Source organism: Silurus meridionalis, chromosome 10, assembly GCF_014805685.1.
Source record: "Silurus meridionalis isolate SWU-2019-XX chromosome 10, ASM1480568v1, whole genome shotgun sequence".
NCBI classification, from domain to species: domain Eukaryota; kingdom Metazoa; phylum Chordata; class Actinopteri; order Siluriformes; family Siluridae; genus Silurus; species Silurus meridionalis.
The window spans coordinates 19,925,525-19,940,734 of record NC_060893.1 but is presented as its reverse complement, the minus strand read 5'-3'; the positions used below and the strand labels follow the sequence as shown (position 1 = coordinate 19,940,734).

The following is a 15,210-nucleotide window of genomic DNA, read 5'->3' as shown; positions in this document are numbered from 1 at the left end:
CTCCAGAACCTGGAGATACTGTAGTGAAAGGTCAGTGTTCTTCAGTGATTTCAGAAAATACACAGTTGCAAATGTGTAGATGTGTCATGAAAGATGAAAACACATAGACAAATAGTTTATTATAAAATACTGTATTTATAATTGCTTTAGAGCCAAAAAACACAGTTAAAGATAAACAGACAGAACCAGAATGAGATTAATGTTTACACATTTTGAACGAAGGTTTTAATATTTATTAAAGATTTCCCTTGTGTTAGCATCTGACTCACCAGCTAGCGACTCAGTTAGATAGCACTGTCAATCAAATGTTGCAGTGAGAAAAACTGTATGGTTTTTTTTAAGCCTAATTTCAGCTACCAAGTAAAATAATAAAAAAAAAAACTATTTTCCAATACAGTATTTGTGCACTACCTAGGAGGTAACATGCTGTTGTAGAGACTAGCCCTGATGTAGAACACAGGTGTTGTTTGGACCCCTTCACTCGCTTCTGTCACTTTTTCACCAGACAGCTTGGTACACATCCAAATTTGACAACTTGTCAAGATCCTATTGTGTACCTGTGCCTTTTTCCTGTTGTTTATTGGCACTAGTGAGATTGTGAGGGAATAATGGCATCAAACCACATAATGCTACATGAGTTTCTGTGGCTCTAGGCAAGATCATGACCACAAGACCCAAACACACAAATCAACACTGACGTGTGGTACATCACTACTGAATTCTCTCTTTTAGTAGAGTAAGAATTTCACAGAAAAAGTGTGAACTAAGTGTCAAGGAACATCCTCAAATAGGGGCTCTGCCGAATTTGGCAAACGCAGCAATTTTTTTCTGAAATGAAAAAAACAAAAACTATAATACAGTCATCAATTTGAGGCAAGTATTCAACATGTGAAACCTCCAGAATGCTTCGCTTTAACAAAATTATACAGATATTACATTACATAAATTAACATGATCATCTATCATTCATTAATATGTTGTACATTATACTCCTGACCTTTGCATCCATATGTGGTTCCTCCTCAAACAGTTACCACAGAGTTGGAGGCACACACACACACACACACACACACACACACACACACACACATATATATATATATATATATATATATATATATATATATATATATATATATATATATAAAACGTCTTTGGAGTAGCATTACATATTCCCTTCACTTAAACTAGCCAAGTTTAGCTGGGCAGACCAAAACCTCATCATGACAATGCCTCTGTGCACAAAGCCAGCTCCATGAAGATATTTATATGGGTTAGTGTGGAAGATCTTGAGTGGCCTGTAACCTACATCAGTACCTGACTTTACTTACACCCTTGTGGCTTAATTAGCACAAATCTCCACAAACACACTGCAATATCAAGTATCTCTATCTTCTAGATCTCAAAATCTCTATCTACACAGAAGAGTGGAGGTTAATACAAGAGCAAATGAGAACTAAATGTGGATTGGAATGTTCAAAAAGCACATACGAATCTTATGGTCAGGTGTCCACCAACTTTTGTAGAGATAGTGTATCAAACTTGTCTTTTTTACAAATCTTCCACTTTTCCCAAAGAAGAAACAGCCAAAACATTTAACAGAAACCACCTCATCCAGCTAGCATTGGTAGTCTTGGTTTCAGAATTGTGGTCATCTGAATTATACATTGACTCCTTACTATAAAATCACTTGATAATGAAAATGTTATTTTTGTAAATTTTTAATATCAGAAGAGAATACAGTTCTGTGGAAGAATGTATTTTTTTATACCTTTAGGAAACCACCAAATGGTCAAAACAATACAAATACTGATTCATCCCTCAAAATTAACCACATTCTCACTCCCAACTCGTCACATATATACGCGTTTGACAGGATTCCTTGGCGTCAGTTTATGATACACCGGTTTCCCCTTTGGCGTTATTTTTCAACATGCAGGGATTCCCATAGACTTCTATAGAACTCTGAACCAGAGCCTGCAGCGCTGAAAGTGTTTGATGTGTTAGGTAAGTAGACTGCACCGAGGTTCTATTTATCCAGCTCTCCAACTCATTTTTTATTTTAAAATTCACTCACTGTCTGATATCAAAGTGCCATCTGTGAAACATTGTTCAGGAACACGATCTCACTCCCAACTAGCCCTAACCCCACCCTGTTCTCACTAATCCCAACGTGTTCTCACTAACCCCAAGCTGTTCTTACTAACCCCACCCCGTTCTCACTAACCCCAACGTGTTCTCACTAACCCCAAGTTGTTCTCACTAACCCTAACCTGTTTTCACTGACCCCAACCCGTTCTCAATTACCCCAACCTGTTCTCACTAACCCCAACCCTAACCAGTTCTCACTAACCCTAACCCGTTCTCATTAACCCCAACCTGCTCTCACTAACCCCAACCCTAACCTGTTCTCACTAACCCTAACCATAACCCGTTCTCCCTAGCCGGTTCTCACTAACCCTAACCCCAACCTGTTCTCACTAACCCTAACCTGTTCTCACTAACCCCAACCCTAACCCATTCTCACTAACCCTAACCCGTTCTTACTAACCCTAACCCCAACCTATTCTCACTAACCTAACCTGTTCTCACTAACCCTAACAAGTTCTTACTAACCCTAACCGTTCTCACTAACCCTAACCCGTTCTCACTAACCCTAACCCTGTTCTCACTAACCCTAACCCTGTTCTCACTAACCCTAACCCGTTCTCATTAACCCCAACCTGCTCTCACTAACCCCAACCCTAACCTGCTCTCACTAACCCTAACCATAACCCATTCTCACTAACCCCAACCCTAACCCGTTCTCACTAACCCTAACCCCAACCCGTTCTCACTAACCCTAACCTGTTCTCACTAACCCCAACCCTAACCCATTTTCACTAATCCTAACCCGTTCTTACTAACCCTAACCTGTTCTCACTAACCCCAACCCTAACCCATTCTCACTAACCCTAACCCCAACCTGTTCTCACTAACCCTAACCTGTTCTCACTAACCCTAACAAGTTCTTACTAACCCTAACCCTGTTCTCACTAACCCTAACCCATTCTCACTAACCCTAACCCTAACCCCAACCCTAACCCTGTTCTCACTAACCCTAACCCTGTTCTCACTAACCCTAACCCGTTCTCATTAACCCCAACCTGCTCTCACTAACTCCAACCCTAACCCGTTCTCACTAACAATAACCATAACCCGTTCTCACTTAGCATAACCCTAATCCGTTCTCACTAACCCTAACCCCAACCCGTTCTCACTAACCCTAACCCATTTTCACTAACCCTAACCCGTTCTTACTAACCCTAACCCCAACCTGTTCTCACTAACCCTAACCCGTTCTCACTAACCCTAACAAGTTCTTACTAACCCTAACCCTGTTCTCACTAACCCTAACCCGTTCTCACTAACCCTAACCCTGTTCTCACTAACCTAACCCTGTTCTCACTAACCCTAACCCGTTCTCATTAACCCCAACCTGCTCTCACTAACCCCAACCCTAACCCGTTCTCACTAACCCTAACCATAACCCATTCTCACTAACCCCAACCCTAACCCGTTCTCACTAACCCTAACCCCAACCCGTTCTCACTAACCCTAACCTGTTCTCACTAACCCCAACCCTAACCCATTTTCACTAATCCTAACCCGTTCTTACTAACCCTAACCTGTTCTCACTAACCCCAACCCTAACCCATTCTCACTAACCCTAACCCCAACCTGTTCTCACTAACCCTAACCTGTTCTCACTAACCCTAACAAGTTCTTACTAACCCTAACCCTGTTCTCACTAACCCTAACCCATTCTCACTAACCCTAACCCTAACCCTAACCCTGTTCTCACTAACCCTAACCCTGTTCTCACTAACCCTAACCCGTTCTCATTAACCCCAACCTGCTCTCACTAACTCCAACCCTAACCCGTTCTCACTAACAATAACCATAACCCGTTCTCACTTAGCATAACCCTAATCCGTTCTCACTAACCCTAACCCCAACCCGTTCTCACTAACCCTAACCCATTTTCACTAACCCTAACCCGTTCTTACTAACCCTAACCCCAACCTGTTCTCACTAACCCTAACCCGTTCTCACTAACCCTAACAAGTTCTTACTAACCCTAACCCTGTTCTCACTAACCCTAACCCTGTTCTCACTAACCTAACCTGTTCTCATTAACCCCAACCTGTTCTTACTAACCCCAACCCTAACCCGTTCCCACTAACCCTAACCATAACCCGTTCTCACTAACCCTAACCCCAACCCGTTCTCACTAACCCTAACCCCAACCTGTTCTCACTAACCCTAACCCATTTTCACTAACCCTAACTCGTTCTTACTAACCCTAACCCCAACCTGTTCTCACTAACCCTAACCTGTTCTCACTAACCCTAACAAGTTCTTACTAACCCTAACCCTGTTCTCACTAACCCTAACCCGTTCTCATTAACCCCAACCTGTTCTTACTAACCCCAACCCTAACCCATTCCCACTAACCCTAACCATAACCCGTTCTCACTAACCCCAACCCTAACCCATTTTCACTAACCCTAACCCGGTCTTATTAACCCTAACCCCAACCTGTTTTCACTAACCCTAACCTGTTCTCACTAACCCTAACAAGTTCTCACTAACCCTAACCCTGTTCTCACTAACCCTAACCTGCTCTCATTAACCCCAACCTGCTCTCACTAACCCCAACCCTAACCCGTTCTCACTAACCTAACCTGTTCTCACTAACCCCAACCCTAACCCATTTTCACTAACCCTAACCCTGTTCTTACTAACCCTAACCCCAACCTGTTTTCATTAACCCTAACAAGTTCTCACTGACCCTAACCCTGTTCTCACTAACCCTAACCTGTTCTCATTAACCCTAACCCTGTTCTTACTAACCCTAACCCTGTTCTCACTAACCCTAACCCGTTCTCATTAACCCTAACCCTGTTCTTACTAACCCTAACCCTGTTCCCTAACCCTGTTCTTACTAACCCTAACCCTGTTCTCACTAACCTAAACCTGTTCTTACTAACCCTAACCCGTTCTTACTAAACCTAACCATGTTCTCACTAACCCTAACCCTGTTCTCACTAACCCTAACCCTGTTCTCATTAACCCTAACCCCGTTCTCATTAACCCTAACCCGTTCTCACTAACCGTAACCCTGCACGTTGCCAAGGGATCTGCCAAGGGATTCCTGACGAACATGTCCTTATGTGACGAGTTGGGTAGTTGAGAACGTGTAGCAAAATCTCCCAGGCAGCATAAGGGAAGACACCAGCTCCTAGAAAAAATGGCACAGGAATTAATTATTTCTTTAAATTAAAAATGATTTCTCGTTTTTTTTTTAAATAAAAAATAACCATGCACTGAATCCAGTGCATGAAATGATCGATGGCTGTTTTGTTAAGTTGCCTGTAAACATATGTGGAAAATGCTTATTGGATATTGTGTGTGTGTGTGCAATGGTGCAATAAAACAGCTGCATATGTGTGCGTGCTTGTGTGCACGTGTGGCAGTGGTTTACTTGGCGTTCTGTGTGTGTGTGTGTGTGTGTGTGTGTGTGTGTGTGTGTGTAACTGCCTATGTGTGCAAGCTCTCAAGGAGATGCTGTTATGTAAGAGCCCTCTGCTGTATACTGCACTTCAGTAATGCAGCCGTATTGCTAAATAAAGATGTACACACACACACGCACACACACACACACACACACACACACACACACACACACACACACACACAATCAGATAATAGACTAAACGACCATTTTCTCTGCTTTCATTTGGCAGCAGATCCCACTAATGCACAAGCTCTCTCTCTCTCTCTCTCTCTCTCTCTCTCTCTCTCTCTCTCTCTCTCTCTCTCACTCTCTCTTTCTGTGCTTCACTCTCACTTATTGATCCTCATCTCACTCACACACATCCACAGATGGCCCACTTCCCACGATCTCTCTACAACGACATCATTTTTACAGTATACTATAATATTCTGCAGTATTAGACACAAATAGAGCCATCACACACTTTTCTTCTGTCATATATTTAGTCTTGGTTCAACGCTTATGCTGAAATTAGTAGCAGCCTGTGCTTCACCACTGGCTCTGACGGCTCAGTGTGTGTGTGTGTGTGTGTGTGTGTGTGTGTGTGTGTCCACTGTTAAAGGATTTTGTGTAAAGGATTTTCTGTAGTGTGAATACAAAATGAGGTGCATAGGATATGAAAAGATTAATAGACTGGAGTATTAAAAGTCTTTTAACCTCCACATGTTTTCACTTCGCTTTCCACAAGGCTATATTAGCTTACATATTGTGTGATAAAGGGTTCAGGGAAAGGGTACAAACACACACTAGGACAAGTAGTGAGCTACTCTTTGCCTTGAGACACTTCAAAACGTGCCCGGTGTAGGTGACAGCGTCACTTCCATCTGTTTGACGATACTTTACCTCACTGGAAACCGGAATTTCCATAATTGTTGGGGAATTATGATGATGATTTAATTATTGAAATGTTACTCATTAAAAACAACATTTATGGTGAATATCAATCTGAGTGAAATAAAGAAATAAATGTGTAAGAACCAAATAAGAGGAATGAAATATAAGAACTGAATATTAACTGAAATAAAAAAAAATAAAAATAGAACTGACAATAGAAATAGAATATTGGATGCACATAGGGATGAGCGATACCACTTTGTTCTCTAATATTACACCAAAAACTTTCAAGACCAGTGTCATCGATGTAGATACCAATATAAATACCGATACATTATATGTATTCTGACAAAATACATAATTGGGACACATGACGTTTACCTCAGCATTAAAGGCTCACAATTGTATGAGACGTCTTTGAATGTTGTAGCATAAAATCTTCCGTTCACTTGAACTGAGACCCAAACCTGCTCCAGGAGGACAGAATTTGCACAAAGCCATCTCATCTGGTTAATATCTGGTTTTACATGGTTTAGAGTGGAAGATCTTGAGTGGCCTGCTTTAGAACTCTGACCTCAACCCCTATTGAATTCCTTTTGGAATGAATTAGAAAAGTTATTATATCAAGAAATGAAGACTAAATGTTGAATGGGATGTTCAAAAAGCACATACAAATCTTATGCTCAAGTGTCTACATACTTTTGTCCACATAGTGTAAGTTGCTTTGCATAAGAGTGTCCACAAAGTGCTGTAAATGTAAATATCATTGTTGGAAATTTTGCTGTGGTAAACCTGGAATAGCAAAATTGTACAATTTGCATTAGGGCAGATCAGAATACCCAAACATGATTCATTGGTGTTTAACACCCTAAATATAACCCAGAAATGGACAGATTATCAGCAGAAATTGAGTAGCTTGCCTCTATTTGTCAACCTAGCATTGAAAAACATTGTTTATACATAAGCATTATTCAATTAAGGATAAAATTAGAAAATATTTTAAGTTGTGTATATTTTAATGTATATATACAGTATATGGTAGTTCAAGTAAGAAAAAGAGAAATTGTGCATACATACATACATACATACGTGTGTGTGTGTGTGTGTGTGTGTATATACAGTATATATATATATATATATATATATATATATATATATATATATATATATATATATATTTTTTTTTTTTTTTTTTTTTGTAACACATTAATTCAGCATAAAAAAAAAAACCTACAGGATACAATACATTTACATTTATGGCATTTGACAGATGCTCTTATCTATTTATTTATTTTTTTTTTTTATGGATAAGACCATATAAAATAACTTTTTTAGTGTGTGTTGTTTGCTTGCCCAAGAGTTACAGTTAATTTGCCAAAAGAATTATATCCTGCATAATGTAATAAAGCTAATTGCTAGTAAAACAAGTATATAACCTCTTTACAGGATGACCTGAGCATTATCCCAGGTTGTTATCCTTTTCTTAGAAAGGATTGATTAGAAACCTCCAGAAGACATGCCAGTTGTTGGACTGAGATATCTGGGGTGTGTGTGTGTGTGTGTGTGTGTGTGTGTGTGTTCTATGTGTATAGCTAAGTCATACTAGCCTTGGGCTGCTGTTGCCCTGGATAACACCTGTCACAGTTTGATTTTCCTGCTTACCACCTTTTCCTTGGCATCGCAATTCCATAATTTGACTAAGCACTTGACTCTATAACAGGTAAAATATGACATTTGTTGGAAGTTAAAACTCAGATATGGCACCTTCACTATAACAATGTGTTGTTGTGTTGTTGTGGATCAGGTGAATTATTAAAAATGGGGAAATTATACTGCTTTTATAATCAGGATCACTAGTCAGTACAGTGGTCCCCCGTGACTCCCCGGTGTTACGTTCTAAGTTTGCGAGTTCTGAAAATCTGTGAATTTTGGACGCACCCCCCATTAGTGAATTCATCTAGACATTATGTCACTTTAATACAATAATGTGTTTTTGAAAAATTATGCAATTTGTTAGTGAAAAGTTCAAAATGTTTTTCCTAATGTTCCTGAACAATCTGTCCCGCTGCGGATTCCCGCGGATTCCCGTGTCCTGTAAAGCTTGATAGAATTGCTAAAAGTGATTTTGTGGTGTGTTTGTGAGAACATCTACACTATTCTGCTATACTACCATCAAACTCGTTACTAATTTAAACAATGTCCCTATGGGATCAATAAAGTATTCTGATTCTGATTCTTAGTTCAAATATATTTTTGTAATTAGTAAAAAATGGCCAAATAGTGAGCAAAACATCATGCAATTATTTTAACCTACATATATTCACACATTCTCATATGTACTTGTTTTCTGTATCTCACATTTCATTCTCTGCTTTTAAAGAGGTTATTTGTAATATGTAGTGCCATCTGCCGTCTGTGATGCAGGAATGATGCCTTAAAACGAAAGCAGTCCTGAGCTTATCCAGTGAACCTACACTCCTGTACAGTATTGGGGAAGGTGGTAGCTTAGTGGTTAAGGCATTCGACTTTGGTTCCGAAAGTCGTGAGACGTGAGTGAGCCACACCAAGTTGTCGCTGGTAACTTGGCCCCTGAGCAAGGCCCTTAACCCCATGTCTGCTCAGTTGTATAAATGAGATAATTGAAAGTCACTCTGGATAAGGGTGTCTGCCAAAATGCCATAAATGTAGTATAGTACTGTATAAGCTGTTTAAGGATCATCTTTCTTTGTTGAAGTAATTTTTCTTGGCCAGAAAAAAACACAAGCGTAAGCCTGAACAGAACAGAACAGAAGGAACAGAAGACCCTGATCCTGGTTGTAGAATATGAATATTGTGATTATATCAGGCATCAGAAAGAATCTTAAAATCACAGATTGCACTTTAAATTATGAGAAGTCGGGTTGATTTTTTTTTACATTTTTATTATTAGTTTATTATTAGTAAAAGCCATTGATGCCAAAAGACCAATTGAATTGTTTTTCACCCTCTTTTTTCCCTCTTGCTCTCTCTTATACTTTTTCTCTTTATTTCACCCTTGTTGTAGCGGTCCCGTTCCCGCTGAGCCACAGATTGAGTATGCGGGAGGTGTTTGACTGCGAGGGAAAGCCGCGAGTGGACCTGCTGAAAGCTCACCTCACCAAAGAGGGCCGTGTCGAGGAACCTGTCGCCCTGCGCATTATCAACGAGGGCGCATCCATCCTGCGACAGGAGAAAACAATGCTGGACATCGAGGCTCCCGTTACAGGTCAGAGAGTCAAACATTTATGTCCTAAACACTATGTTATATGGTAGGGAATCCATTTGAACAAGGCTTCCTTTCAGACTGTGTGTATGTGTGTGTGTTCCTATAATGCGATGGGTGTGCTTAAATAATAGTGTAATTAACTACAGGGTAAAATGTACTACTTTCTACACTGGTCTAATCTCAGTGACTGGACAGAACGAAAAAACCTGATCATTAATATAACTAAGCTTTCTGTAAAGAGATATTTAACATAGAAGGTGCCTCCAGTTTCAGCACTTTGTAACAGCAATTTTTTTTACTGCTTCTACAACATGACAAAGTGGTTTTGGTTTATTAATTTCCAGAAAATAAGAACAATGAGAGGCTTAAAATGTGGCAAATTGCTGTGGTGTGAGAGAAATAAAACACTTGCTGTGGTGATAAAATGCTGCCGCTTTGCTGATTACATTCCTATTGTATTATGCTGTTTATGTTCTAAACAATTGAAATACTTTTAGGCGAGATCTTAGATTTAGATAACGAAGATAAAGTTTGTCTGGATAAGTGTTTTTGTCGTTGATGTAAAATGTTATGCATAAAGAGTCAGGGTTTAGGCCTCGGGTTTGTCAGGAAAAGAAAAAAGGGTCTTTTTTCCAGTAATAAAAGCTTTCTTGAATAGAGTTCTACATTATATGGACAAAAGTTGGTGGACACCTGAGAATAATATTGGTATACCCTGTTTTAACATCCCATTCCACATTTAGTCTCCATTTTCTGTAATAATAACCTCCACTCTTGTAAAAAGATGAAGATTTTTGGAGTGAGTTTGTGGAAATTTGTGCTCATTCACCATGAATGGTTTTAGTAAAGTCAGGTACTGATGTAGGTACGTTTTGGAGACAAGGTGATCGAGGCGAGATTGAGATGGTTTGGACATGTGCAGAGGAGGGACATGGGGTATATCGTTAGGAGAATGCTGAGGATGGAGCCACCAGGAAAAAGGAAAAGAGGAAGGCCAAGGAGGAGGTTTATGGATGTGGTGAGGGAAGACATGCAGGTAGTTGGTTTGAAAGAGGCAGATGTAGAGGACAGATGATCTGCTGGGGCGACCCCCCATGGGAGCAGCCGAAAGAAGAAGAAGGTATTCATATAGGTGAGTTGAGGAGTCCTGGGGTGCAGTCACTTGTGTGCCTCCAACATTGTGGGAACAGTTTAAAGAAGAATCACATATTCAAGCCCTTGAGTTCTAATACTTTTAGCCATATATTTTATTTAGAAAGTTTAGGAATTTTCCCAGATGGGCAAAGCAAATAGCCAGTTTAGTGTGTACTCAGGGACAGCTTTTTATACAAGACTAATCACCAAGTTCACACATACACACTTTTATGCAGCAGCCCTGAATTAAGATGAGGTCAAACCATATTTAAAAGTGGAAATGATCAATAATTCATTGTTAACTGTTTGAAAGCAGTATGCACTAAGTAAGGAATAAAACACCGGGGCATTCTATTATAGGAAAATGATCGACGGCATTGTGTGGTGCTGGCGTGACAAAGCAGAGTTAATATTACCACCCTGACGTTTCTTAAAACACCATGTCTCAATGCATGTGTTTGTCTTATATTACAGCAATTTTTCGAATGACTTTTTAAAAAAGTTTTATGTATGAAATTGTCTTCAAAGATCGACTAGTCCCTGTTATCAATTGTGTGTTAAGGATGTCAATAAGAGAATACAGGGAGTGCAGAATTATTAGGCAAATGAGTATTTTGACCACATCATCCTCGTTATGCATGTTGTCTTACTCCAAGCTGTATAGGCTGGAAAGCCTACTACCAATTAAGCATATTAGGTGATGTGCATCTCTGTAATGAGAAGGGGTGTGGTCTAATGACATCAACACCCTATATCAGGTGTGCATAATTATTAGGCAACTTCCTTTCCTTTGGCAAAATGGGTCAAAAGAAGGACTTGACAGGCTCAGAAAAGTCAAAAATAGTGAGATATATTGCAGAGGGATGCAGCAGTCTTAAAATAGCCAAGCTTCTGAAGCGTGATCATCGAACAATCAAGCGTTTCATTCAAAATAGTCAACAGGGTGCAAGAAGCGTGTGGAAAAACCAAGGCGCAAAATAACTGCCCGTGAACTGAGAAAAGTCAAGCGTGCAGCTGCCAAGATGCCACTTGCCACCAGTTTGGCCATATTTCAGAGCTGCAACATCACTGGGTGCCCAAAAGCACAAGGTGTGCAATACTCAGAGACATGGCCAAGGTAAGAAAGGCAGAAAGTCGACCACCACTGAACAAGACACACAAGCTGAAAGCGTCAAGACTGGGCCAAGAAATATCTCAAGACTGATTTTTCTAAGGTTTTATGGACTGATGAAATGAGAGTGAGTCTTGATGGGCCAGATGGATGGGCCCGTGGCTGGATTGGTAAAGGGCAGAGAGCTCCAGTCCGACTCAGGCGCCAGCAAGGTGGAGGTGGAGTACTGGTTTGGGCTGGTATCATCAAAGATGAGCTTGTGGGGCCTTTTCGGGTTGAGGATGGAGTCAAGCTGAACTCCCAGTCCTACTGCCAGTTTCTGGAAGACACCTTCTTCAAGCAGTGGTACAGGAAGAAGTCTGCATCCTTCAAGAAAAACATGATTTTCATGCAGGACAATGCTCCATCACACCGTCCAAGTACTCCACAGCGTGGCTGGCAAGAAAGGGTATAAAAGAAGAAAATCTAATGATATGGCCTCCTTGTTCACCTGATCTGAACCCCATTGAGAACCTGTGGTCCATCATCAAATGTGCGATTTACAAGGAGGAAAACAGTACACCTCTCTGAACAGTGTCTGGGAGGCTGTGGTTGCTGCTGCACGCAATGTTGATGGTGAACAGATCAAAACACTGACAGAATCCATGGATGGCAGGCTTTTGAGTGTCCTTGCAAAGAAAGGTGGCTATATTGGTCACTGATTTGTTTTGTTTGGTTTTGAATGTCAGAAATGTATATTTGTGAATGTTGAGATGTTATATTGGTTTCACTGGTAAAAATAAATAATTGAAATGGGTATGAATTTGTTTTTTGTTAAGTTGCCTAATAATTATGCACAGTAATAGTCACCTGCACACACAGATATCCCCCTAAAATAGCTAAAACTAAAAACTACTTCCAAAAATATTCAGCTTTGATATTAATGAGTTTTTTGTGTTCATTGAGAACATGGTTGTTGTTCAAATTAAATCCTCAAATAAAATTAATCCTCAAAAATACAACTTGCCTAATAATTCTGCACTCCCTGTACAGACTCAAAGCTGCAGGTTTAACTTAGATAATTCCAAACGCTGACACTGGAGACTCCTTCTATAAATGTTACATAAATGTCTACAGTATTATTTTACACCTTGAAAAAAATAAATTTTGAAATAAGAAGCCTAATAATGCAAACTCCTGTCAGATTCGAACTGACCAATCAGAACAGAGAAAGAAGCAATTGGTTTCTCTCTCAGCCAGACCCATGATCTTACAGAGCTTTAATATTAATCATAACTTGCTGCTGTGGTTGTGGAGATTGTTTTTGGTGTAGATAGAGATGAATGGACATTTCAATGCAGTGAGGAAGTAGTAAGTAAATTTGAGAATGAACCAGCTTTGTTTCCTGACACTGAAATGTATGCAGTGGTGATGTGCTTGTGTGTACTGCAGTGTGTGGAGATATTCACGGACAGTTCTTTGACCTGATGAAGCTATTCGAGGTCGGAGGGTCTCCTGCTACAACGCGGTACCTCTTTCTAGGGGACTATGTGGACCGAGGTTACTTCAGCATCGAGGTTAGTGACCTAGAGCTTTCTCTTACACATCTAGTACCCTACCTAGTACCCATAGAACTATGTGTTTGTAGTTCCCAGGTTAGATGTCTGTTCTGATTCATGTTCTGTAGGTAGCAGTAGAGATGATGGCATTTTTTTCTTTGTTTCAATGGCAAAAAATTTTTTACATTTTATTCATTTTTGTATTCATTTTTGCTTAAGACATATAAAGGCTACGCATTTTTTAATCATTATTATTTTACTAAATCCATCAGACTCTCTAGATATTTCTATTGAGTATTTTAAGGGAGATTTTGAAAAGGCTTGATTTTGAAAATTGTGTAAATAATACTTTTGATGTGAGTAATTATTTTTTTTAGCATTACAATTGTTTAGAACTGTTTAGAACTTATTAAGAAATTGTTTAGAAATCTGATACATAAATGCTATATGATATAAATGATAAATAAATGATAAATGATAAATGATATAATTATAATAATGATCATAATAATAAATTATATTATGTGGACTATAATAATAATAAAAATAACACTACAGCTACTTATTATTATTATTATTATTATTATTATTATTATTATTATAAGACTGTTAATACAACAAAAACTACTAGCGCAAATACTTTGATTGAACTTAATTTTTAAACCATACTGGAAAATGACGTTTGATTATAATATATTTGACGTAATAGACCATAGATTAGATGTTAAAATCTGTTTTAGCTAACTGCTACTAATCAGTGTTTATAGTGATTGCACTTACATCTTTACATTATTATTATTATTATTATTTTAAGTTCTTTCATCAATTATAGTATTTTTTATTTAAATGAATATATCAAATAAGATAAATGCATAAAACAATATAAAGATTAAATGAAACAAGCTGTTTACCTGTATATATTTTTTGTGATCTCTCTCTCTCTCTCTCTCTCTCTTTCTTTCTCTCACACACACACACTCTCAGTGTGTTTTGTATCTCTGGTCACTGAAAATCCTCTACCCAAAGACGTTATTTCTGCTACGGGGAAACCATGAATGTAGACATTTGACTGAATATTTCACATTCAAACAGGAATGTAAGTATAAACAAAATTCTTCTTTTTTGTCAGTTAGATTTATTACTTTGTTTTTTTGGTCATACATTAAGCCAGACCTTTATCCACCTCCTGTTTTCCCACAATGCATCATTTCCCTTTTAGACCATTATTTCCTTGTTTAGTTTATTTACAGCATTACACTAAAGAAAAAAACATTTAATAATCAGTTTATCAATCCAGCCATCCATTCATCCATCTTACATCTTACTTTACAAGTCTATCCATACATCCAGTCATACTCATTCATCCATTTGTCACTCACAAAAGTAAGTGCACCCCTCACATTTCAGCAACCATTTTAGTATCTCCTCATGGGACAATACTATAGAAATTAAACTTTGATATATTTTAGAGTCAATGTGCAGTTTGTGTAGCAGTACAGATTTACTGCCCTCTAAAAGTAACTCAACATACAGCAATTATTGTCTAAATAACTGGACATGAAAGTGTTACTATTTTGTGTGAGCCTCACTGTTATGTAGCGCTGCTTTAATCCTTCTGGGCATGGAATCACCAGAGCTGCACAGGTTGTTGCTGGGATCCTGTTCCACTCCTCTATAATGACATCACAGAGCTGCTGGATGTTAGACACTTGGCACTTCTCCACCTTCCGTTTAAGGAGCCCCACAGGTG

At 38.9% G+C, this 15,210-nt stretch overlaps 1 protein-coding gene across 4 annotated transcripts in view; it reads left to right on the top strand.

The window, feature by feature from the left end:
* The window catches only part of ppp3cb (protein phosphatase 3, catalytic subunit, beta isozyme), a 62,983-nt gene that overhangs the window by 19,446 nt on the left and 28,327 nt on the right, over positions 1–15,210 (top strand). For all 4 annotated transcript variants that reach the window (XM_046859276.1, XM_046859274.1, XM_046859275.1 and 1 more), the window contains 3 exons: positions 9,477–9,677; positions 13,354–13,478; positions 14,445–14,556. In XM_046859276.1, coding sequence (XP_046715232.1) covers positions 9,477–9,677; positions 13,354–13,478; positions 14,445–14,556 — 438 coding nt within the window. The remainder of the gene's footprint in view (positions 1–9,476; positions 9,678–13,353; positions 13,479–14,444; positions 14,557–15,210) is intronic.